General features: G+C 41.8%; 2 protein-coding genes across 3 annotated transcripts; one reads left to right on the forward strand and one right to left on the reverse strand.

Moving 5' to 3' along the window:
- The first annotated feature begins 2,063 nt into the window (after positions 1 to 2,063).
- ptger4c (prostaglandin E receptor 4 (subtype EP4) c) lies at positions 2,064 to 5,457 on the forward strand. The gene is made up of 2 exons (XM_044368240.1): positions 2,064 to 3,718; positions 3,839 to 5,457. Exons 1-2 carry the CDS (start codon positions 2,855 to 2,857, stop codon positions 4,433 to 4,435), a joined length of 1,461 nt encoding a protein of 486 aa, XP_044224175.1. The 5' UTR covers positions 2,064 to 2,854; the 3' UTR covers positions 4,436 to 5,457.
- Positions 5,458 to 5,871: 414 nt separating this feature from the next.
- LOC122993131 lies at positions 5,872 to 24,566 on the reverse strand. 2 transcript variants are annotated; one of them, XM_044367019.1, is made up of 5 exons: positions 24,036 to 24,566; positions 23,064 to 23,372; positions 9,326 to 9,396; positions 7,873 to 8,092; positions 5,872 to 7,658 (listed from the first exon to the last, which is right to left on the reverse strand). In XM_044367019.1, exons 2-5 carry the CDS (start codon positions 23,176 to 23,178, stop codon positions 7,150 to 7,152), a joined length of 915 nt encoding a protein of 304 aa, XP_044222954.1. In that variant the 5' UTR covers positions 23,179 to 23,372; positions 24,036 to 24,566; the 3' UTR covers positions 5,872 to 7,149. The 2 variants fall into 2 exon arrangements, with proteins under 2 accessions (XP_044222954.1, XP_044222955.1); XM_044367020.1 differs by lacking the exon at positions 24,036 to 24,566 and having other exon boundaries at positions 23,064 to 23,827.
- Positions 24,567 to 26,246: the final 1,680 nt, after the last annotated feature.

Here is a 26,246-nt window from a genome sequence, read left to right on the forward strand (position 1 = left end):
TCAACTTCAAATATTATTTTAATGAACACACACACACACAAAAACGCCACTCCCCTTCTCCTCTTTGTTTGGTGTCAGTCAGATGTTCATTTATCTTCTCGGATGAGTGTTTATTTATTTATTTGTATTCATTTGTTTACTTTTAGTTAATTCAGTGCAGCTCTTTGTATATTGTTGTGCTGCGCTCAGTCTTTGTCTGAGATCTACGCAACAATAAATAAATATACATATATAAAAAAACATATGAATTAAAGCCTCTCTCCCGAAACATAACCTTCGTTTTTAATACCTGTTGAACGCTTTTCCATAAAACTGAGCCTCGCAAAATGAGCAGTTGTTCACACTTAAAGACTTTTGCCAGTTTGGAAAAATACGGTGCAAAAGGCTTGCTGGATTTGAGATCCATTGGTGAAAAACTCCAGACACATCCATGAAGTGAAATGAAAGCATGGCTCAACTTGATTTGACACCGTGGTCATTCATGTTAGACTTTTCCTCATTAGAAGTCGCCGTCTGTCTGAGCTGTCAGCGATGTTTTGTACAGTGGATTCATGTTTTATACTAAAGAGTGGAGTGTAGTTAAAGAAGACTTGTAACTGACCCTTTAAATTTGAACCTCCAGTGTTATACTTTGCTGTTGGGAATTAATTTGTTTAAAATAACAAAAGAACAGAAAAATAACAAAGCTGTTCCAACTGCCAAAAAATTAAAATTATTTCTGTCGATGGTGTTTCCTTCTCCATAAATAGAGTTTGAGCTGTGAGCTCACTGAAACTCTTTTGTTGTTTCAATAAAGGACGCGTTGTGTAACAATACCCGGAGGTCAAAAGCAGTCCACAGATAATCATGAAGGGCCATAAATATATTTAACCAATAACATTGACAGTTCGTCCCCATGAGTCCTCTTCTACAAAGCAGGCATGTGGAGCTGCGCTGTCAGTGATGGAGTTTATGTACAAGAAGCTTCCTCACTGTAATATCTGGGCTCTTGTTCTCATCAGACTGTACTTTGTTTTAACATCAGATTACAGGATTGCAATCATATCAGAAATACTCTGGATGCATGCATTGGAAACATATTCAGGATTATTTTTAATGGATGTCGATTGTTTTCAGAACGTTAAAACATTTCCTGATTGTATTATCCGAGGACAATAGATCATTTGTGTGTTTTCGATTGGTTGTGTCATCGACTGCAACTTTCAGGCACACAGTCAATACTGGGTTAAATGCTGCGTTTATGGTTTCAAACAGCAGCAGCAGCGTGTCGGTTCATGGTGCTGATTGTGTTGAAGGTGCTGACCTTGGTGCTGAAGTGGACCTGTGACGTGATGTACTCCATTTCCGTGTCTTTGCTTTTATTTCTGGATCATATGTGGCTACGGAAAGTACTTTTGTTTTCCTGAATAAGTTAGCTAGTCTATAGAAGCAACCCAGTCGCCAGAAGAAAACGCTGGCATTGAACGTTTCTGCAAACCACAGAAACGTTGAATATATACGTTTCAACAGGTGAAATAAGTATCATATTCACATTTCTACCCGTTGAATAATGATGTTTTATGGTGTGACAACACTGTGGCTAAGGTCTGGTTAGGTTTGGGCACAAAGACCACTTGGTTAGGGTTTGGGACAGATCGTGGTTTGGGTTGAAATAAAAATAAAAAGATAAAGTAAAAACGGCCAATGTCTCCCTAAAAACACCGGGTTTTCTCGCCAGAAAAACGGCTGCAAATGTCCGGACGTCTCACTAAAAACACTCGCTTTGCCGGTTGAGACGGGAAGCGGGCACTGGTTTCGAGGTGGTCTCGAACCGTGTTCTTTGCTGACTTCCAACTTGCTGCCAAGAAACTTACTAACCATGCACCGACCTCTCCTCCCCGTAACAGGAAAGTCAGCTCATATAGATCGCATGTGAAATGTTGAGATGATACGTATTTTGGAAATGTTGATATGATATGTTTTGTTGAAATGTTATTATGCTACGTATTTCACGTGTTGAAACGTAGATATTCAACGTTTCTGTGGTTTGCAGAAACGTAAACTGCCAACGTTTTATTCTGGCGACCAGGCTGATAGAAACCCAGGTAATAATAATCCTGCGCTCCTGTGCTGAGCCACCACATGCCTCCATTTATGGGAATCTTGCAATAGTGAATCAGATGGATGACACGCCATGTGGCCTAAGGCTATCAATTCAGAATAGATTTTGCAGTTTTTGTCATTAGAATTTAATGGTTAGTAAAGATCAAGCAAACAGGCAGAGGTAATCATATTGTCGATAAAGAGAAGATTTCAAGACTACTATGCTGGTGAAACTCTGATTATTATTAGATCTATTTATAATGATCATAGAAAATATTAGTGTTTAGTTCATGGTCCTTGTTTTTTTCTGAAGTTTGAAGCTTTTGAACTATTTGATACCAGATGTTGGCATTTTGCTCTTGGGTTTTGTGAACTGACGTTGTTGGCATTTTACCTCTAATACGTGGCGAGTAATGAAGTGTTGTATATTGATTCTTTAGCTGCAGAAATGTGATCCTGGGAAACCTGGATCGCTGAGCCTACAGCCCGCGCGTCACTCTCCTGACATCAGCACACAGCTTAAATACCCGCAGCACCAAGCAGTGTAAACACAACCAGGCACACCTTCATATGGGCGCATCGGGAGCCAAACACACTGCTGGACACAAGAGAGTCACTTCAATGTGATGCACTTTATGCTTTCACTGAAATAAGATTTTCACCATGTAGTATTACAATTAGTGATTATTTACTTGCTCTATATTTCCAGAGCAAGTTTTCTGAACATTAGAGAAGGCTCTTGTACTTTAATTCTTGTGCATTATTTGTTTTAATGATGATTAACGACACACTTGCGTTTGGAGAACTGGACACTAATGTTTCTGAGCCGCTGCCGCCTCTCTCTCTCAGCCAAAACTACAGTGGGGTCCCAGCGCTCCGACTGGAGTCAAAATCTCTGGTCACCTCAGCCACGATGTTCGCTGTGGGAGTCCTGGGGAATCTCATCGCCATAGTTGTGCTGTGCATCTCCAAAAAGGAGCAGAAGGAAACAACTTTCTACACTCTGGTCTGCGGGATGGCCATCACCGACCTTTTGGGCACATGCTTCACCAGCCCGGTGGTGATCGCCACCTATGTGGCCAGCCGCTGGCCTGGAGGAGCCCTGCTCTGCCACTTCTTCTCCTTCTCCATGCTCTTCTTCGGCTCAGCCGGGATGTCCATCCTGTGCGCCATGGCTGTGGAGCGATACTTGGCCATAAACCATGCCTATTTCTACTCCCAGCACATAGACCGAACCATGGCGCGCTTTGCACTCCTGGTCACCTACTTGGCCAACATTGTACTGTGTATTATGCCCAGTTTTGGCTTCGGGCGGCATGTCAAGCACTTTCCGGGTACTTGGTGCTTCCTGGACTGGAGGGCGATGGATCCACTCGGCGCCTGCTATTCCTTCCTGTACGGCGGAGTGATGCTGGTGCTGATTGCAGTGACAGTTCTGTGTAATTTGGCGGTGTGCAGGTCGCTGGTGGGGATGAACCAGAGAGCAGGAATAGTCAGGACGGAGCTGTGTGAGCAGGGAGGCTCACGTCGCCGCTTCCCTCGGCTGCCGTCGGTCACTTCTGCAGCGGAGATCCAAATGTTCTGGCTTCTGGTCTTCATGACCATCGTTTTCCTGGTCTGCTCCATCCCCCTAGTGGTAAGGACAACAGGCTATTTTATTTATCTATTTTATGAGGTGCACGTGCATATAGGTGCATATATTATTACACTTCGTTACGTCTCAGTCATTCTCTGTCTCTGTATGCCTATCTGACAGGTGCGAATCTTCGTGAACCAACTTTATGACCCTGCTTATATTTCTGCTGGGGGGCAGCCTGACTACCGGAGTGACCTGATGGCAATCCGCTTCGCCTCATTCAACCCCATTTTAGACCCCTGGGTGTACATTCTGTGCCGGAAGAACCTGCTGCTAAAGGGCTGCGAGAAGCTGAAGAGGTTAGTGACCCGGGTTAAACAGGGCCGTAAGGACAACATTGTCTGGGTGGGAGGTCAACACTCCCCTCCTTCTTTAAACAGCGACGACACCAGTTGTGCGTCATTACGCACAGCCAGCCACAAAAACGACGTGGAACACCAGGTGTCCATCAAGATTGAATCCTTTACAGACTTCGCAATGAGACAAGCGTGGGACTACGACACCGCCCGGGTCAATTTCCATCCGTTCAGCGTCGAATCCACCGCGATCCTCGGGTGTGAGGAGGAGGTAGTGGCTGATTCAAAACAGGAGGCGACCGCGAAAGCTTCTTCAGGACGCAGCGCCACGCCGCTGCTCTCTGCACACGTTAGAAGAGGAGACATCGTCACCTGCACGTTCAGCACACCGAGTTCCTGTCACTCAGTGAAATGCCTGTAATAGACAGTTCATAATAACACCACTTTAAAACATCCCAGCAGAAGCAGCTACTTTATGTCAGGTGCAAAGCAAACTTTTAAAATTACACTTGGAGAAAACGCTGCCGGTGTTGAAATTCACACTATTATCAGTGAATTTATCACTAGATGGTTTTAAACCACCAAAGAGCCATATCTACTTCATTGATGAAATACTTGACTCAGAACTTAGCAACTGACTGTGACTCAAATTAACATTTCAACACGAGCACTGGGTTATCATGCATTTCTTGCACATAATTAAGTCCTCTGCAGAGAGGTGTCTAAGGATAAATACTCAGCACGTTAAATTTTAACCAGAATGTGTCTCCATTTAGATGAAGTCCAGAAAACCTGTGTCAGAAGTACACCAAGCTCCAAACAACTAGAGTTTTGTTCAGTTTGTATAATTGTTCACCTATCTTATATGATGTGGAGGTGGATAAAAAAAGGGGGCGGGGTAGCAATGGTTTGGGGGTCACTAGAGGGGCACACATCCAATTTGCATCCTCTAGGAAATTTAGCCAATAGTTAAATTATAGAGGACTCTGGTGCTGAAAGTAAATTAAGTCAGTTGTGAAAATTTCCAAACAGGGAAATCTATACAAAATATCATCATACCCTACGGGTACAAATAAAAATGTGAATGTATAAATCTGTATGAATCTTGAAAATGTGCTATTTGTGTATTCATACAAGGCATCACTCATGTGTTGATATTACACTGTATTTCATACTTTTTATCTACTTGCTGCTAATTTACTCTGTGCCATTAAACAGTGTTGTATGACACAGGGAAAACTGAATGTATATCTTTTGTTAAATCTTGTTTTATATTATAAATTTGCATATTATGTTTTGATAACTGTTGTTGTAAACCAGCAAAAGTGAACATATCACCTGTTAAAAAAAGAAGAAAAAAACAAGTGTTGCTGTGAGTTGTATGACCTGTAGTGTTTGCTGGATGTGTTGATGGGTCTGTACAGAGAAATAAAATGACACTGAAGATGGCACACTGCCTGCTCTGCTGTTTAAAGAATAATGAAATCATCTTTTTAAAAGTAAACATTCCCAGTTTATCAGACAGGTGGCAGGAGAGTGATAGCCTACTACTGTCGTCTTAAAATGGAGATATGAGGTTGACATGTGGCCCTGTGCACTTTCAACCAGCAGGTGGTGCAAGAACATTAAAAAAAGTACAGGTTAATCTGTAGAGGGGAAAAATAGTGTTAGTTGTGGTCACATCCTGTACTCTGTCATTGTAAAGGTAAATGTAATGAACAGTTATAACCAGGTGTATATTAAAAAAGAACTTTATTCCCTTCGAGGATAATGCCATACAAAAATAAATTTATAATAATAATAATAATAATAATAATAATAATAATAATAATAATAATAATAAATGACATACTGGTAGTGTGTAACTGAATTACTCAACCACTTTAAGATGAGAAATGTTGAGGTCCTGTAGTATAAATGTTTCAGTTGTTTGCTGTAGATACATTCTGGACACATAAAACTGATTTTCTGTTTCCATTATAGTTCAGAAAAGATGATAAAATGACTCAGTATCAGCCACAACAATAGAGATCAGCTGTCAGACTCAAATGTGTGAGGTACGCTTAAGCAGATGTATTTGTAAGTACACCACATCATTTCACTGTGGGTCAATTTGTTTCTGAAACCTGTTATTTATGTTTTTTAATAAATGTCTGTCTGGGGTGAAATGTGAGAAAGTGTTTTTAAGCTTTGGCATAGTGTTTTTGTTTTCACATTTCAGAAATATAAATGGCATCCAGTCTCGTTCCACTCAGAATCAGCTGTTCAATCCAGGTTTATGAGGCATTTGACAGCTCGGAAAAAGAAAATCAGCACCTTTATAAACAATGTACGGGAGCAGAATAACTGTCAACATGAAATCTAAATCTTGGCAATAAATAGATATTCATCTACAATATAGAGTTCGTAAAAACAGCTCTCATATGAAGCTATAATAAATAAATAATTTATCAGAAATAAATATATTTTTACTTTTATACAGTAATACATGAAGATGCATGGCATCCATTTGGCTGAGTTCACCTGAACATAGAAAATGTAATGTCCCTGTTTTTGTGTGGAAAAAAAAAAGATATTGAACTTCTGGGAGGAGCTGTCTTCACTGTGAATAATAGTGAACATTGTATCAGTCTCATTTTTTTTGTTTTTTTAGTCTGAGTCAGAATATAAACACAGTGTCAGTCCTTTAACTGTGTCTTTTCTTTATGTCTCTTGAGCTTCAGCCTTCGGGTCTCACCCAAATCAAAACAGTCTTGTTCACATAAAGAGTCTATTTTATGAGTAATAACCGGTCTGGGGTATACTGCTTTGGGTACCAGTTGAAAACAATTCACTCTTTGAAGATGCAAACAATAAATCCAGACTGTGATTCCCTGACGACCTCCCCCTCAGTCTCTGATTTTGACCTTTGCCCTCAGTTGTTCGGCTGCACCCAGACCTCTTCCTCCTTAACAGGAAGTGAACAAGTGGTCTCCATCACTTCCTCTGCTCTGTGTGTGTTACAGCGCACCCTCTCTGGCTCTTCCATGCACCCCAGCTTTCTCGCACATACTGTAGCATCCACACTGAGCCTCCTTTCTGTTCAAGAAACAGCTGACCTTTCCCTTTTTGTCCCCCTCTCCCTCGTTCATTTCTTCAGCCAATACACATGCAGCTGGCAGCAGATAACGACTGGATGGTCCTCCACGTGGTCTGAGCATCCATGAAGGAAACTGGCTCATACCGGTCGGGCCGGCAGCAGGGGTGGCTGCTGACCTTGCGGGTGGTACGCCGGGGCAGCGAGCCATTCTCCAGCAGAGCTTTGAGTGCCAGGTCGTAGTTTGTTCGTGAAGACTGACAGGAGCCCACGCAAAACTTGAAGAGGACAATCTCATCTGAGTCAAAACCCAGTCCTAGGTCCCGAACCTTCATCTCTCTCTTCTCCACACGGCAGTCCCTGCTGCTCTGCTTCGGCTGTTTATTACCTTTACCCTTTCTGTCTCCAGTTCCTGTCTCTTCCTCTTCCTCCTTTTCTTTCTTCTTCCTTTTCTTCTTTTTCTTTGGTGATCCCTTGGGTTGAGGTTCTGAGGGGTCAGAGGAGCGTGGAGAACGCCCCACCCAGCGACTACTGGGATGGTCGTCCACCTCATCCATTACAAAGGGGTCTGAAAAAGAGAGGAAATAAAAGGAGTGGTGGACAGGAAGAATGACAAGTGAATAGAAATAAAATACACCAAAAACACCCCATGAAATCATATGAAATACATTTTGATGGCTGGGATACAAAGCAGATCCCTGAACCCGCGCCCTCTTTCCACTCTAATACTGTCTACTACAGCAGATGTTCTGTAAATTACACTTTCATAAAGGCTTCAGTACCATATAGAGCATGCCAAGTAGAGTAAGGGTCACTGTCATCTTTCTGCTCCTCGTCCCCCACCAACTCTGGCAGTGTCACAGGAAGCTCTCGCTCCTCCTGGCCTCCCAGCAGGCCCACAGCAGGGCCCGAGTCTGCACCCACACCAGCTACACCAGTGCCAGCTTTCATATGAGCTCCTTCCGCCAGAGGCAACAGAGACAGGAGCACCCACAGCAGCACCTACAGCAGGCAGAGGACAAATGAGAGACAGACTTCTTTAATTAAAGAAACAGCTTCCTGCCACAGCTGGAAACAAAGCTGATGAGGACGGTGAGAGTGAACCATAACATTAAAGTTGCTGGCTGTAAAACCAAAACAATGAGCTGAAAGATGCTAAAACACTCCATAGAGCTAAAGGGAACAATAACACCATTTACGTAACACGTGGAGATTTTTTCCATTGTTAATATAAAGATACCTTTACCTTTAACACAGACAGGCTAGCTGTTTCCCCTTGTTTCCAGTCTTTATGCTAAGCTAAGCTATCCACCTGCTGAATCTATAGCTTTATATTTAGAATACAGACATGAGAGTCGTATTAATTAGCATGATATAACTCTTGGGAAGAAAGCGAATAAGCATATCTCCCAAAATGTCAAACTATTACTTTAATTTTTAAATATTTGTTTCTTTCATTTTTGATGACCCATTGTACTCAACTACTTCTAGTCAGGCAAGAATCACAGAGCGACGTAGAGTTCTGCTTTTTGCTTTGAGCTCTTTTCTTTCATAAAGAAGCTTACTTACAAAGAAAAGATAGTAACAGTCAGGATGCTGTATTGGTGCTTTCATGGTGACCATATAAAGTAATAACACTTATAACTTTTATTTATGTAGCATTTTTCAGAAACAAGTTTACAAAGTGCTTTACAGATTAAAAAAAACTGATAAGGATAATGAGATAATACTCATACAAGCACATCAAATCCAAAAGCTGTATGAAGGAGATACAGCTACTTTTACTTAAGCCTTTTTCATCAAAAGTGATCTCACTTACTCTTAAGTAATACTTAAGTCAAATAACTTTCTTTCCACCTCGGATCGAGCTTTGTCCACTGGCTTATAATTTAGCAATGAAAGCTTCGGCTCTGACATGGTTTTATGGAAAGCTCATTTCTGAGCGTGGTGGGAATGGATTTCATTAACAATTTATACCTACACATAACCCATCCTCTGGTTTATAGAGGTCTGTAGAGTTGAAATGAAAAATGATAAGGGGAGGTTATTTGCAGAGATGGTGATTTCATAGAGGACGATGGCAAATAAGGATAGTGCGAAAAATGGAATGGAGTGGAAGAGGAGAAGGAAAGTAGAAGAAGAGATAGAAGATAACAGGAAGAAAAACAATATGATAAAGAAGAAGAGGAATGTTTCAGGGTGATCTTTTGGCAGTGATGTCTGTTTCTGACAAACCTTGGCCTTTGCTGACATTACAGAAGTTATCTCTTTTCTATCCTTCCTCCAAACCCTCCATCGGGTCCCACCTGGAGAGAAAGAGAAAGAGAGAGAGATAGGAATGTAAGAACAAGAACAAGGCTTCACTCTGTCAACTTTCCTCCTCCCAGAACTCTCTTTGAAAAGGGTAACATAAACTAAAGGCACAATATGCGGGCAATATGAAGTCTATACATTCACAATTGTCCAGATACTGTAAAAAAAAAAAAAACAGCCCTGTGGGCCCCTGAGCAAGCCGACGTGTCACATAAATCACGTCCTCAATGCATGAGGATGGCGTGTTTGTTGCTGCTTCAGTAAAAGACCAGTGTTTGCTGCCAGCCAGTGTGGCTAGTGTTGGCTTGTCAGTTCATACATCCATGCAAACAGCCTCAGTCCGGCAACAAAAGGCAACATCTGCGATTTACTTGTCAAAGGCATTCTTCAGGGTTATTCCTGTGGCAGAGGTACAAGCAGGGGGAACCAGGCATAGCGAGAGCACTTCGCGGAGGTCCTGGACAAAAACCACAGAGATGCAGGACAGGTGATAAGAGATGTCACGGATGGAGATGTTTATATATAGTACGTGCAGTGTGGAAAGTTGCACTGGCTGCAGCGTGCCACCCATCCTGTAACATGATGTCATTATGTGAAACTCAGCGGAGATTAGAGCATCATGTTCGGCAAAAATGGGAGTGATGCTCAGTGTTAGGTAATGTAGATGTTCCTCGTGTATGTTACGTCAGTTTATTGGCATTAAGAAGCATTATAAAGGGTATGAGAAGAAATGAATGGTTTTGTCAGACTGAAAGTTCATTCTTGATCTTGGAAACAGCAGCTGACAAAATAACGTCACCACAAGGCCAATCAGTAGCTGTTCTGGACCTTTTGACTGTATCGCAGGATCCTCCTCAAAAGTTTGCACAGTTTTCATGAACTGTAGATGTTAAAATTTCCATTTTTCAGAGCATTTTAAACCTGCATTAACTGATTTTCTGGCCACTTGGGGGCAGCCGAAACAAGTTGTGAACATAACTTTGATATATTCACACCTTTTAAGTTCATATGTTGAACTTGTTAGCAAGCTGTTGCTTATTTCCACATCCAGCAGTTGCAGAGCATCATTATCATTCAGTTGGAGTCATGTTTCTGTCCACCTGGTGAATGTAAGTCCAATATTCACTCTCTTTTAGCTCTGTTTTTGGTCTCTATCAACTTCTGAGGGAAATATCTTTCTCTTTAGTTGCTAAATGCTCTACTCTCTTCACCAGCAAGTTGCTAACTCTGTCTGTTTGCTGTTTGTGGCTGAGCAGGTAGTGTACAGTGTTTTTATAAAGCTTTTTATCTGAAAACAGCTGTCTACTGCCGATGAAAACAACACTATGAGAGCAAACAAAACAGTAAAGTTGTATCCAGGCAGCTAAACAATGAGCTGAAACTTGCTATAAAGCTCCGTATAGAGGGCAGCTGCAGAGTAGGGTGATGATTATCTGTAGGTTCACCACTATTAGTGACACCTCTGGTATTACACATGGTCATTTGATGTTTTTGTTATGAAAAATATATATAATAGCCAATTTAAGGGCTTCCTGTGCATGTATATTATATTAATAATGATATTGAGGGTCAAGCAGCAGGCTGCCAGTGATGGCAACACGCTAGGTAGCTTAAGACACTGTTAGCTGGTTGTTGCTAAAAGACAGAAGTGAATATAGTTTGCTTTTTAGGGCTGTGTCAAATATGTGGTTCTGTGATGCCTGAACACACTGTTGAGCCTTCTCAGTGTCGTGAGTCCAACTCAACAAAACACCAGTTCTTGAGAGGATGCCCCCCTGATGACCCCATAGACTTTCCTGCAATCTTACACTCAAATACAGACACTGCAGGGCCCGATGATAGGTCAAAACATTTAACATTAACACCAGGTAAATGCTCACCCAACTTTTGGCACAGTTCACTACTGTATGTGTGTTGATAACTTACATATAAAACAGAGGAAAGCAGCAGATCCTCACATTTGAGAAGCTGGAACCAGGAAACGTTTGTCATTTTTGCCTGATAAATGACAATGATCAAAATTGCTCTTGATTAACTTAATAATTATAATTTCAAGAGTTGTTGTACCGTCTGACCACTGGGAGGAGCCTCTGGTTTTCAGACCAGAGACTTCTGATTGTTCCAAAGTCAATACTCAAAACAAAGGTGATTACTCTATTGCTGGTGTCACTCCAAGCAGGCCCTCCCACAAAGTCTCACAGAAGCCAAATCAGTGCACAAATCTTTAAAAGACAGCTTGTTTAAGATTTAGCTATCAGCAATAATCTGTTTAAGTGTGACACGAACAACAGATTTGTGTAACAACATTATGTCTACAGATACACCCAACATCTCTGAAAACCACATCTGTCATCTCTGCAATGCTTTGCATAACTTTGGCACTGAACTACAGCAAGACCATACGCCCATAGTAACGTATTCAAGCATGTACTGTTCATGTATTTGGTAGATTTCACTGATATGTAGTGTACCATGTTTATTTAAAAGTCAAAAACAATCCCAGCAGTTCTGTCTGTGCAGCGAGATGGAAGACTGACAAAGCGTTACGGATCACAGGTCACGATAAGAGCAGTTGATGCATTTATGCAATCCTGCATGGTCCAGCTGTAGTGATCCACTGGAAAGAAAAGGCTGCAAAGTGAAGTTACAGACACTGAGGGGTGAGAGAGGGACAAAGAGACAAAGTGAGCATAATTCAGACAGACAGACAGAGTACACGCCACGGCTGCAACCTAAAACCAAACTGTGCTGACTCCTCGGCCCTCCATCTCCCTCTGTCTCCAAGCTGATTTAAAACCTGACAGCAGCGCGAGACGGGACGTAAGGGGATGCAGCATGCAGGCCTTGCTCCACAGATCTTCACTGGGTCTCGGGAGAGGTGCCATTCTGAGTCCCTAATGCCACAGCTGGGAGTGTTTAGCTCCTTTTAGATCAGCGAGCGGGGAGTCTACGTGGGCCTGTCTGCTGGTTCATTTCACCCCAGCACTCTGAAGCTGTTTACAGCTTGACGCCTCCAGCCTTTTCAGGGATGAGGTGGGTGGGGGAGTTGAGGGGTGGAGAGAGGAGGAAGAGGAGGAGCGGGACACTGGTCCTGAAGACCTCCAGACTGACACAAGCCTGCTGATGGCATGTGTGTATGTACAGTTTCAAATCCAACAAAGTTCATGTGTGTTTCTATGTGTGTTTAGAGAGCAGAGCATGTGTTTCTTCCTTGTGTGGCTGATTAAAGCCTTTGGTTTGTACATCAGGCTGGATGTCTGCAGCAGGGGAAGCCCTCCCTAAGCAAAGATAACCCATAAAGATGGAGCCAGCTACTATTTCCAGAGCTTGTTCTTCTGTGCGTTGTTATTCCAAATACTGTTTAAGTGCTTGGAGAGGATATAGGTGGATTTTGTTTTGAGGGTATTTATAAAGTAGGAGTGGGGAATTACCTTTAAAACAAAGGCAGCCACCACAAAAGTAAAATTAGTTTACTGAATTTTTTCACTGAGGAGCAGTATGCACTAAATTAGGGAAATTAGAGTTTTTATTCATCATTACCAGCATTTGGTCCTTCAACTTACAGTTTAAACTTCTGACTATCCTGCCCTACAAAGCCAAAACACAGTAATTGTTTTACCATATAAAAATTATTACGCCACAGAAATGTGGTTTCTGGTGGGAAAAAATGTGCATGAAGTAGAAAACAGGGGTAAAATCCAAACTGCAGTGGCTGCAATCTGGTTAGTTAAGACTAGCTGGTGAGATAGCCTCAGCGAACGCTAATTTACCCACATTTTTCTGTTTCCTGCAGTTGGAAAAATACATTTAGAGGATCCAACACTTTAGTAAGTGAGTTTTATGCCACATAAATAAGTCAGTAGCTGAATATAATCATAATGTAGATAAAAAAGTTACACCAGATAAACTACCTGCTAAAAGATTAGCCTAGCTTAGCAGAGTAGCAATAACTGCCGTCTCTGCGGTGTCTGACTCTAACTTGGGGGAATTCATGTGATTTGATGTGGTTAAGCAGCCTTAAAATACATATTTGTTTGTTTGTTAATTGCAGAATAATTTAATACATAACTTCAGTTGTTCAAATCGACAAAAAAAGCTGAAGAGAAACAAAAGCATGTTTGTAAATCCTGCGTTTTCCCTGAATGTTTTTTTTAGGTTTTATGTAAAGTCTGTTACAGTTATTGATAATCAGCCTTAAAGACATAAAATAAAGGTTTTACAGCTTTTAAATCTGTTACATATTTGTATAAAAGCAAACTTCCTTTTTAGCCAACATCACTGTCTTTCTCTGCCTTTGTACAGAAGCAGAAGTAATACAATAAATCAATAAGTTAATTCATTTAAAGATGTTATTCAGACTTCTATTATTATTGCTACACGTGTTTCCTAAGGAAAGAAGCAGGGCAACATAACATAAATATGTTTCTTATTAGTGATCTTGGTGCCTACTGTATACTATTACATCGTCAGACCCGGGGTTTGCCCACAGAGCCTCTATAAACCTCTCACGTAGTAAAAAAAAAAGAAAGCTCTGAGCTCTCTGGTGTTTCACCTCTCTCTAAAAGCCAAACTTCTCTGATAATGACCTCCTATTAGAGACACAATATTGTTCTCTGCTGTGCGCGCATGCATGTACGCGAAATGTTCTGACCTCCAGCTTTAACCTGTCACTACTGCAGTGCCTGATTGCAGGAGCGAAGAGGAAAACAGGGTACAGTAAATCACCGCCGGCTCAATAAAAGACACCTGCGGTGTAAGAGGAGATGCGGGAGAGAGAGGCAGAACACCAGGAGAGCCGTCTGATCACTACCAGACACTGAGAAATCTGTAGAAGTCCCACAAAACGCAGCACAATGATATCTGCTATACATGCACGTGCCCCACAGCTCTGCATACATGTATCCAGAGCAATGTGAGAACTTGTTTTTCCTCTAATCTTGCTTGTGGCGTTCTAATGACAGTTCTTGGCTTCAGGGTGTAACGCCAAGCATTCACAATCTGACGTGATTGTTTGTTTTATCTTTATCTGAACTGAAATTAGTCTGAGGATGGATTGTGAAATCACAACAGATTTTCTTAGACTTTAATGTCTAGTAGTCATGTTATTCTGTAGAGCGATCTGCAACTATTTTTATAATCAAACCATTTTCATTTTTAAGTAAAAATGCCAAACATTTGCTGGTTTCAGCTGCTCAGATGGGAGAATTTGATGGCTTTCTTTGTTTTACATGATAGTAAACATAATATCTTTCAGTTTTGGATTCATGGTCAGACAAAACAAAACATTTGAAGATGTTATCTTAGACCATGGGAAATGATAAAGAGCATTTTATACCATTTTCTGAACTTTTATAGACAAAGTGTCTATAAATGGATTAATCAAGAAAATAATTGTCAGATTAGGCAATAATGTAAATAAATACATACCTATTCATTTTAATTATGCTTCATTTAATGCTTCATACACATTAAATGTATTTTTTTCTTGTTTAATGTTCTTTCTTCTCCTTTCTGACTAAACCAATTTCACTCTTCTGCAAATAATGACAGCATGTCTTAACTATTCAAGGCAGCCACAAAGTCACAGTCAGAAAAGCTAGAGGAGGAGCGATAAGATAACAAATATTGGGGTGAAAAAATCACAAGGAGAAAAAGGTGAAGAGTAAGGGGAATTAAAAAGGAGAATGTTTTTTTTTCCCAGAGAAAAAGATAATTAGACCACTAAATGGGAGAAGTCTAAAAGCAGAGATAAGGTGAACACAGGGAAGCGAGGGAATGGCCAAATGAGAGTGCAGAAAAAGAGCGCAGACTGAAAGCCAGTCAGTTTGTAATCCCATAATCCCTGGCAGGCAGGCAGGATGTAATTGCTCGTTAGTGCCAGTTTCCACTCTGAGGCCTGTCACTGCTGGAAAACCACAGAGCGCCGCCAAAATGAGAAACAGATAGCAGATCCCATGCCTCGGTTCAGATCGGTAGGTAGGCCCCCCACCCATACCCCCTCCCGTGAAATACACACACATGTGTGCACACACCGCCTCACTCTTTCTGTCTGTTATCCCTTTTATTCTCCTTCCTTTTACTCATTTTTGGTCATTTTTCAGCCACAAACACACACATACACACCCTATCTTTGTCAGTTTCTCTCCCACACATAAACTCAAGCACAGAGGGGGCCAGGGTAATCAGAGGTGTGGACAATACAGAGCCTGGAGGAGGATGGTGAAGAGTGGAGGGAATCTGTATGACCTCACTCCTCGTTGCGTTTCTCCCACCAAGAGGTTTTATTAACTGACTGACAACATCTGAGCTGTAGGTGTTTGAGAATCTTTCAGGCCAGTAACAGAAAGTAAAGTGTGAGAGAGAAACGTGGGGAGGGAAACACCGGTTAGCTGAGAGAAATCTTTCAGGAGCAGCGAGCGTGACGGTGATTAACATGAACCGGGTTTGACTCCAATCTTTCTCCAAAAACCACAAGACAGTTTATTCACCAATTTATTAGTGCCAACAAAAATAATTGAATAACTGACTAGACGGTTGATTGAAAATTAAAATTACTCATCAACAATAATAATCAATTGATAATTTATGTTATTTATGGAGCTAAGATACGTGACATTTGCTAGTTTCAGTTTCTCACATGTCTTCCTCTGTTTTGGGTCACAGTGAATAACATTTAAATTGAATATTTCATCGACTGTTGGGTTGAGCAAAACAAGCAATGTGAAGATGTCACCTTGGGCTTCGGGAGGTTGTTATTGGCATTTTCCACTATCTTACATTTGATAGACTAACCAATTAATCAAAAATAAGCATATATAAATAGTTGTACTGTTTTTCATGTAGCTGGGAACAAGTCTGAACCCTTAATCATTTGCATCATTAGATTCATCTTATATCACCTTGGAGCTATGGCTTACATGCTAGCAAACAGTTGCTTATTTACACGTCCAGCAGACACAGAGAAACATTATCATTCCTTTGAAGTCACGTTTCTGGCCAGTATTCACTCCTTTGGACTCTGTTTTTGGTTTCCACCAACTCCTGAGGAAAATACCTGGCTCTTTAGCTACTAAATACTCCACTATGTTCACCAGTTAGTCGCTAACTGTGTCTTTCTGCCGCTTGGTGCTGAGCAGGAAGCTAACTTATTTTTTTTATTGTTTATTTTAGCTTTTTTGCTGAAAACGTGGCTGAGTGCAGCAGCAGTGGAGAGGGATCCAAAACAGGAAAGTTGTAGGCTGTTAAACCAAAACGATGAGCTGAAAGATGCTAAAGTGCTCCATAGAGCAGAGTTTGGTGATAATGGGGTTCATCACTACAAACAACACCTTTCACATTACATCTAGTCATATGATCCAGTGCTAATATAAAAATATTGATTAGAGCAGCTTTAAGGTGCTTTGTACATATTATTATGATGATTATCTTGCTGATTATCTGCTTGTGAAGGGTTAACTAGTCGCCAATTATGGGGAACAGTACCTCTTTCAAGCTTTGCCTGTAGGGTTAGACAATACAACCTGGATCTCATTAGAAGTACCTATTAGAGGTAAACTTATTGGTTGCCTGATGATAAACCTGAGTGATTAGTGATTTACCTCATTGACCCTGCAGCTTTCTCTCCATACCAAAGAGAAGAGCTCCAGACAAAGGTGTCTAATGGTTCTTCCATGGGATAAATGAAGCAATTTCCACAGAGAAAAATGTGTTTGAAGTGTAACAGTTCTGGATTAACACCCTCACACACGCAGGTTCAAGCTGCCAAAGGTGCTGTGGAGAGTTACTGCAGGTCATCAAAGAGCCAAGATCAGTGGGTCACAACAAGCACATACATAAAAGAGTACATAAAAGTGTCATCCGTGACCAGCACATTAACCTGGAGCTGCAACCCTGATGGCATTATTAAGACAGAAAGAGCTGCCACTAAAGCCACCTGGCTCCACTAATGGAAACATGTTCTCACTGTGAAGCATCATCACTGTAATAGAGCTCACAGCAGAGGAAACTAACAGATAGTATGGGGCATTTGGCAACCAAGAGAGCATTACAAAATGACAGCAGTCTCTAACAATATCAAGTAAAGAGGAATGAATATCAGTCCTGAAATATATATGTATATTATGTTGTATTATGTTTATTTAGTTGCATAGATGTCTCAGACACTCCCTTGATGTTTCCAGTGAGCTAATCACTGTAATTGTTGTGGGAGGGCATTCTGCCAACTCCTTCTCTCATAATATGCGACTGTTGCTGTCAGTCTATCAATAACATCACTATCAAACATCATTAAACTATAGTTGCATAACAGTGCATCAGTTGCATAAAAGGAATGTATCGTGCACGTTTCCAGGTCTATATTTTTATCCTGGAATGTTTTAGCTCCTGTCTCTTTAAGGCCCCCCTACCCAATGAGCCCACTCTGTTCTGATTGGTCAGCTCCCGGGAAGCTGCTCTTCGGGAGACTTTCTCTGGCTACGGAGGCTACATCAGCAAACAGTAGCAGGATTTAAATTCTTTGTCTTGTTCTTTACTCAAAATCAACAAAAAAAAAAAACTCAGAAACTTTTCAAATACATGTTCAAATCCAATCCAAAATATGCAAGTAGACAACACAAACAACCCATGGAACAACGTTAGCAACACCCTTAGTAACGAAGACTACAGAACGATCTGATGTCACTTTGAGGAGGAAGTAGAGGTAACCGTAAATGAAGCGTTCACAGAAGGCTGCAGGGCTTTCGACTTTCAGGTAGCATTTTTACATACGTTCACTTCATGTTTTGGAACTTAAACTATATTTAACATAAACATCTAGCATTAAAACAGTGTAAAATGAAATCAAAAAAAGCATCTTTAAACTGGTTTAGAGTACACAACCAGAAAACTGAAACAATGGTAGAAACTGTAAAACATGGACAGGAAAGGGTTTCTGGTACGGTAAGGAGCTATAATGATCCTGCTGTAGGATTTTCCACATCAGCTGTAATGTCCATGATGTACAACGGCCTCTACAAGATTAAGCGTGCAGGGTCACTGGAAAGTTTAGCTAATGTGCAGTTAGTGCTAATTACCCACACAGAGACCCACAATGCAACAGACTTATATGTGTCTTGTGATCCAATCAGATAAATTGGACGGGACACCATCATCCGCTGAGCTGGGCCTTTTTTTTCTCCCATGAGCGCTGAGATAAAGATGGCCTCCTGATGCGACACATCTGCGTCCTCACCGTCTCGCTCTCCTTCACCTCGTTTCTCACTGAGGCAGTTTCCCTGTGTCCCTGACCCTAATAACCCAAATTCCTGCCTGATTAAGTTGGTTTTAAAAGGAAGCCACACAGAGAGCGGTTGGGTTAGCCTCACCTTAAATGGGAACACATTTTAGCGGTGTTGGAGCGGTGATCAGAGGGTAGGATTTCATTTTCCGTTGTTTGTAAGGACGGCGGCGCTGAAAAGGCCGCAAAGGGGGCAGAAGGAAAGAATGGAGAGGGACGAAGAGGAAAAGATAGCAAACATACACACACACACACACACACACACAAACACACACACACACACACACTCTGAAATCCAGTCTCCCACCCTTGCGACCTTTTCTTGCTCCCATTTCATGTTGTTATTTCTCCAAATTAAGCCCACACTGAGCCCGAGAGTAGCACTCAGAAAAGTGGCCATCAGTGACTGACACACACACACACACACACACACACACACACACACACTGGTCATTATTAGCGTGTCTTGTGTCTGAGTGAACCAGCGCTCTCCAAAGTGTTTCCGTGTCGCCCGCTTGCGCCCCAGACAGGCTGGGTTTAATGACCTGGCCTGATAGTTCAAAGCAGCCCTCAGACGCTATGATTAATGAATCTGACCTGCTAATTTCAGAAGAATACAGCTTATTGTATCAAAAAAAACTCTCACAGACACAAACACTGCACTGGGCTAGTTAACATTCTTGTGCATTTTGAGAAAAAGTTGTTAGTTTAAGGAGGGAGATTTTACGATAAGGACAGGAGTTAGCTTTATGTTTCATCAGCGGCTCCACAAGTATGAACTGCTGCTTTGTTCTAAATAATTTAAGTTGTTTGAACTTGAAGAAGCCAAAGTGCTCAACAACAACAAAACAATTCAAGATCAGAGAAAGAAATAATTCCCCTGGCATACTTACACAAGATTGTCTGCTGCTACGAAAGCAAGGCACCCAAAGAACAGAAGTAGCATGGGAAGCATTTGTCTGAAAGAATACATCTAACAAATTGAAATTCCTTGTTGTCAGATCATGCCTCCTTCAATTTGCCCTGAAGGAATCACTGTGGTTCGCTGCGTACTCTAAGCACTTCCAGATTGAAGTTGCCCTGTGGCACTTCAGGTTGCATAATCAATCTCTCTCACTGCACTCTCTCCATTAGCGCCGGGGCAAAACAACCAGAGTAACGTTACACGTTGAGGCTGAGACCCAGCTGAAGATGAGACACACATCCATCTTTTAACAACTGATGTGCACTAATCTGATGATGTACACCACTTTAATGGTTAAATATTTAATTGCATTATTGCTATAGAGGGAGCAAAAAGCCTGAATCTGTTGCCTGTAGAATCGAACCGTCACTCTCTCTAATGATGCTCTTTATGTTCTCCATAGTTTTGTGCCTTCTAAGCAGTTTGTACAGTTCATCCTTTGTATTAAAGGATAGGTTCACAATTTTTCAAGTCTGTCTTAAAACAATGTTCAGGCGCCCAGATGAACATTGAAGTAGTTTTTTTCTTGCTGTAATCATTCCTCCTGTTCATACAGGCCAAGAAAATATTGTTTCTAAATGTGCTTCCAATGTAAGTGATGGTCCTCCTTCTGTGTAAAAATGTGTTTAAAAGTTAATTAAAGTTAATATGAAGTGTCAGCTATCAAAATTAGTCAATATCAAGTCAATATCTTTCAACGTTACAGTCTTTTTAGTGCCGAATTCCCCTTTTTGTTACTTTCCCTCCACTGCAGCTCACTGTCAGAGAAGTTGCTCTGCAGAGTAACTTTTATGAAACCATTAAAGTTACATTACAAGACTTTGGACTTCATTGGATGATTTAATGAGCCGTAACAATATATAGATTGTTTGAGCTTACTGTTGGACATGATGCCTTATCAGATTAAGAAATCCAAGCATTATAGCGAATTTGGTTAATGGAAGAACAAGGTGAGCAGAAATAAAAACTATGCTGTGAAAACGGAGAAGTGAGGAGCAAATGTTAATTTTATTAAGTCTATATGTTGTTTTCTGAACACAGCTAAACATTTTTTTCCACATAGCTTCCATATTGCAGAAATGTTATTTCTAATTATATGGATGAATTTAGTATGTTCTTAGCTGTGCTGAAACTAGGGCACTGAGGCAACATTAAACTCTTTTTTTTTTTTTTTATCACATTCCATTCAAGTGTACCAGTAGCCATGACAATGTGACGGTGAGTCAGCATGCACAACACCAGGACCCTGAAACTGAAGCAGCTAAATGGAATCCAGCAATCATTAATTTTATTAATTACACCTGTTCATTTCCTACTGAGATGTGCAAATGTCACTCCTGAAAAAGGTTTATTCAGATTTTGTGCTCATGATTGATCAAGTTAAGGAATCTAAGCCTTATAGTGAGTCTAGTTAAATGAAGACAAGGTCAGCATGAAACTACCTTATATGGCCATGAACATTTTTTTTAAACATTTTGGAATATTTATTAAGCTCCAAAAGTAGATGAATTTATTCTTCCTTTCAGCTTTTTCCAATTCATTTCCCCTGGCTGTAAGTTGAGGTAGATTCTTATGTTTTTCTTGGCTTCTTTCTAGAGTTACAAAAAATTAGGTTCTTTACCCACAACATGAGTCTTGAAATGGAAAAAATTTAAGTTATCTTTGGAAGTAAAGCATCAGGTTCTGCAACTGAAAGCTCAGTGAGTAATGAGGACAACTGTGAGAGGAGGACAAACTGTGTTACAGCCTGTTCGGAGCCACAATGGCTCCAAAATACATTTGTGGGGATCCTTCTATATAAATGAGTGGCAATAACAAGAACTTATTTTGTCGTTTTTATTACAAGTGTTGAACTGACTCTCTGCGAGCCTGAGGAGCAGCACAGAACAGTACGAGAGCAAAAGAAGAGTTAAACCCCTAACACCAACAAACGGCTCGCTGGCTCTCGTAAAGCTGCATGCCAGTTAAAACAAACCAGACCACACATCAGGAGGCTGCTGGTAAAGAGAGCACGCCAGCCCCGCCGTACCTGACCCTCGACAGGGCCGCTGACCCCGTAACCTTTGACTACAGGAAGTGAAAGCTATGGCAGCGTGACGGGGGAGTGTGAGATGCCTGAAGCAGAGGCGATGCTCTCATGTTCAGCCTGAGAACGAACCTGAGATTTTCAGAGACACGAGTGAAGAAAAGGTTGTTTCATGACATTTTTTTTTTTTTACAGGCATTTAGTGGGGGGATGCCAGCTTGGGATGTGCGACATGTCTCAAAGCTCTTGCACACTCATGCTGAGGAAAAGAAAAAAGATGAAACATCAAAGCAGGATTCAACTCTGGACATCAGTCCTCTAACTAAACCTTGCCTGTGTTCTGAGTGTGTGAGTCAGTGGGTCATTGAGTCAGGCACTAAGTATGAAAGTTCATCTACGAACGTGTGAGTCAGTGAGGCATCATGTTGTTTCTTCATCTTTAAGTGGATGAATCCTGACAGAATGCACAGTTTGGGATGGAAAGTTCCACAAACTGAAACCGTAAGTGTGATGAAGATAAAAATCCAGTCTTGAAGCTGCGAAAACACTTAAAATAGGATCACTACTGATGAGATCAAAATAGTTTCATCTGAGACTGAAAAGAAACTTGCTTGACTTCCAGCACGTCAAAACACCTGAAGCTTAAAGACTTCATCTGCCCCAGATCCCCTCAGAGGTACCAGAGAGGAGGGAAATGGATGCAGCTGTGTGTGTGTGTGTGTGTGTGTGTGTGTGTGTGTGTGTGTGTGTGTGTGTGTGTGTGTGTGTATGACCAGCACTTTGATATTTAGATTTGCAGCCCACCACAGAAGAGGGTCACACTGGAAGACTTCCTGACTGCCACCGTTTCCTTGCCAGCCAGAAGAAAACACACACACACACACACACACACACACACACACACACACACACACACACACACACACACACACACACTATCACACTCCGACTTATATTTCTCCCCATTTCAGAATCATCTTCTCGCACCTTCAGACCACAAGTCAAAAAACTTCGCTTCATAAACACAAAAAACAAACACCTTCACCATCCTCCTCCCAGAGGGCGTTTCAGGAACACTTCCAATAAACACTGAATTAAGTCCAAAATACTTAAGTCCAGGTCACAGTGACCCCGAGAGTGAGAGGAGTCTGAAACAGCTGGCAGGTGCGAGCAGGGAGGTTTGGAGCTCAGAAAAAGCCACTGATGTGTAAAGAAATCAAACAGCCACTCCAGTGTTGTCACAGCAAACAGAAAGACAAGAGCTCTGACAAATGACATCACAGCAACATTACAGAGGGAAAATCTAGTGATATTCAACAATATTCTTCAGGAAAACTTTGACATTTCTCACTGTAGTTGATCAAATCACTATAAAGACATCCTTAAAGAATCTTACCAGCTGTCCTGTGCACACTCTGCTCCAAGTGCGCACCAGAGAGGACAGGAAAGACGCTTGTCCCACGCTGGGTGCAGGTCATGTTTTTGGCTATCCATACGCTGCAATGTGTCATGTTTTTCGCCTGATTGTCACAGCGTGCAACTCTTGAGAGCAGGCTGTCCCCTGTGAGGCTGAAGCAAACATGAAGAATCCATCTAAAAGCGGCGCTGCTTCAACGCGAGAGGCGCCTCCTCCTCGTGTTTGCGCGGCCAAAATCCTTTTCTCTGGCCGGTCTCCTGTCACCGCTCCTTGCAGAGTCTCAGCACCCTGAACAAGAACAGAGAAGGTGGTTAGTGGATATAAGACAGTTAACCTGCGAGCTTCCAAAATGTTGTCAAGGTTTATAAAGGGTCTTTAAGTTTGGGTGAAATATCACTACTGGATGCGAATGTTTCTCACGTTTTTTTTTTTAAATTTATTCATTTTTTAAAAATCAATTTCCCAAATCAAGTGTTTTATAAAATCAACTGCCTCTTTATGAAATGGAACAAGCCTAATTTTCTTCATCTGCCACCTCCTGTCTTGTTTCAAGACACTTGTTTCTAGAAAAATCTTGAAACAAGTCCCACTCTTTTTTGGAGTTATGTCAATAGCATTTCAGTTGTTTAAAGAAATGCGTATTTTAGGTCGGAATCTGAGACCAAATGAGTTGTTAGGATGGACATTTTGCAGACGGAAAGCTACCCGGGACAGTGAAAATAAACTTTACAACCGCCTGGCGCACGCAAGCTAAAGCCCATATTAAATCTAATTAGGTAGGAGATTGTTTGTGGTGAGATAAACAAACAGTGGGCGGGAGAGGACAGACAAACAGAAGTGTAAAAAGAAAATTTTACACTTCAATTTGCTACTCGTCTCCGCTGACTCATGTCCAACCATCGCTTAATGAAATGAAGCCAGTTTTTCAGGCACGACTCCCCGTCTCCTTACCTCCAACAACCTGTTCAGTCTTGCCTCCAAACAGCTCGTGTGGATAATGAGTAAATAACACCGCGGGAAATTTCTCACAACATGTTCTGCGTCTCTTTAAAGAAGAAGTCAAGGTCGAGACAATATCAAAACCTCCAAGGAGACTCTCTGCGCGCCCCCCTGATGAAGGACGAAATCGCAGGAAATATCTTTGTTTTCTTCTTTAGTGTGTCAGTTGGTCTTGAGCAGATCTGAATGTGAGGTTCAAATTGGAAAAAAAAAACGCTGTCCTGTCTGTCAAAATATCTTTCGTGAAAGTGAAAAGTCCATGCGTCACGCCTTTACGCAGCGTCTCCAAATGTGCCTGACTTGCTTTCTAAAAACTCTCTCTTACTTGGGACTCAGGTATCCGGTTATCAGAGCCTCTGTCGCTCCAGTATCTTCTCAGGAGTCTACTACACAGCTACTAAACAATGTCTACAATGCCCCGCAGGACTGGAGGCTATGCGTAAAAACAGCGCGCCGCTCCGCCTGTCAGAGACTATGTGAAACTGGAGCGCGGTGGCCGCTGTTCAAAGTGCTGTGATTTTTCTTCCCCATCCACATAGCTCAGATGTCTTTTTGTTCCTCAGCGAGGAGGAGGAGGGAGATAGAAGTGTGGGGGGGTGGGGGGTGGGGGATTATATAGACGGGGATCATACAGGACGGTCACGGAGCGTTTCTGGAAAAGTGTTCCAGTGGAAGAATCCGCCGAGTGACATCTGTCTTTTACTGTTTACACTCACAGTGTCGTAAATGTGTTTCACTACATTCCGTTTGCCATTCCACTAGGAGCACACACAGAGTACAAGCATGGTGAGACACACATGAGTGATGAATGCGCGCACTGTGCACACACTTATGGGTGTTTGCTCAGTTCTGCTCTGGCTTCTTCAGCAGACTGATTCACCTGCTATCCAGCCTGAATGATGGACAGAGAGGAGTGGAGGAAGGAGCTGGGACACACTACAGACCCCTGCTCACTGCGCACCGGCCCGCCCGGTCCCCTCTCCACCCTCCACCCTCCGACACACGGAAAGGTCCACCAGCTGAGGCACTCCCTGCAGGGCAAACACTGAGGCCCGCCGAGTACAAAGGCTGGGTAAACAGCTCCTTAGCTTTCCTCTCCGGGCCCACTCTTCGCGCCGAGGCAGAGACAAATGCAGGGAGGATCCCTGGTCTTTGCCACGGCGCTATTAATAGTAGCGACCAACAAGGCAACAATGCACACAGCTGAGGCGCATGACATGCAGGAATGTACCGTCAGATAATAAGGATGAGCTCAATAACAACAGGAGGGCAATTAAATGAGAGATCAAGAAGACAGACTCATGAAAAAGATGTACAAAACTTTCTTTTCCTGATATTAACCAAAACACAGAGACCTACTTTACTCCTTAAACACACTTGAAACATTATAACACACATCACACTGATTTGGCTGTCAAATCATGCCAGTCCTCCCCTCTTAAAAAGATCAGATAATAACCCCCAGAGTGAAAAATGTCCTCAATAAAATGAATCACTGTGTAAACTCAAGACAGTAGGCGGGTGGCACACATAGTTTCTGCAGAGGGCACCACGCTGCACCCAGCCCCACAAATTTAAGAAGTGTGTGTGTGTGTGTGTGCTTTTCAGAAGTGTGTCATCCATCACTGTGAGTGATGGCGATGAACTGGTTCAGCATTGTAAGAGGCTTTGCAGCTTGACACTGTTTGTACACCCACAGTAAAACCCCATGCAAGCACAACACACATATATCTTCAACACACACAAACACACACACACACAGGTTTAGTACACACCTCCTCTCAAGTTCCAGGAACATGATGCCGGCTGTTGTGGAATTTCTTCATTTCCTTCTAAAAATTTAAAACTGAATTTATGAGGACAACATTTTTAACTGGGAGATATTAGATTTTTATGATTTGTACTATTTATTTATTGAAGGTTGACTTTTTATTCTCAAGAAAGTGCTGCTGTTGCTTTAGGATGTCCATGCATGGCGGTTTCCATGGATACAGGGTGCTGGTCTGGGCCTCTGGAGCTGCTTTAAGTCCATGCAAGTTCAGGACTGGATAGGGGAGAGGGTGAGATTTTGGGTGGTGACAGAAAGACAGAAAGGAGAGAGTAGAGTGGCTCTCCAGATGTAAAGGACAGTTAGAGGTTTTTTAAATTCCCTCCAAGGTTTCT

This window comes from Thunnus albacares, chromosome 12 (assembly GCF_914725855.1).
Source record: "Thunnus albacares chromosome 12, fThuAlb1.1, whole genome shotgun sequence".
NCBI classification, from domain to species: domain Eukaryota; kingdom Metazoa; phylum Chordata; class Actinopteri; order Scombriformes; family Scombridae; genus Thunnus; species Thunnus albacares.

Coding starts and splice junctions, on each gene's coding strand:
- ptger4c (XM_044368240.1), top strand. CDS start 2,855: ATGATGATTAACGACACACTTGCGTTTGGAGAACTGGACACTAATGTT. Junction 3,719..3,838: donor TCTGCTCCATCCCCCTAGTG/GTAAGGACAACA, acceptor CCTATCTGACAG/GTGCGAATCTTCGTGAACCA.
- LOC122993131 (XM_044367019.1), bottom strand. CDS start 23,178: ATGACACATTGCAGCGTATGGATAGCCAAAAACATGACCTGCACCCAG. Junction 8,093..9,325: donor TAATGTCAGCAAAGGCCAAG/GTTTGTCAGAAA, acceptor TGCCTGCTGTAG/GTGCTGCTGTGGGTGCTCCT. Junction 7,659..7,872: donor TACTTGGCATGCTCTATATG/GTACTGAAGCCT, acceptor TCTCTTTTTCAG/ACCCCTTTGTAATGGATGAG.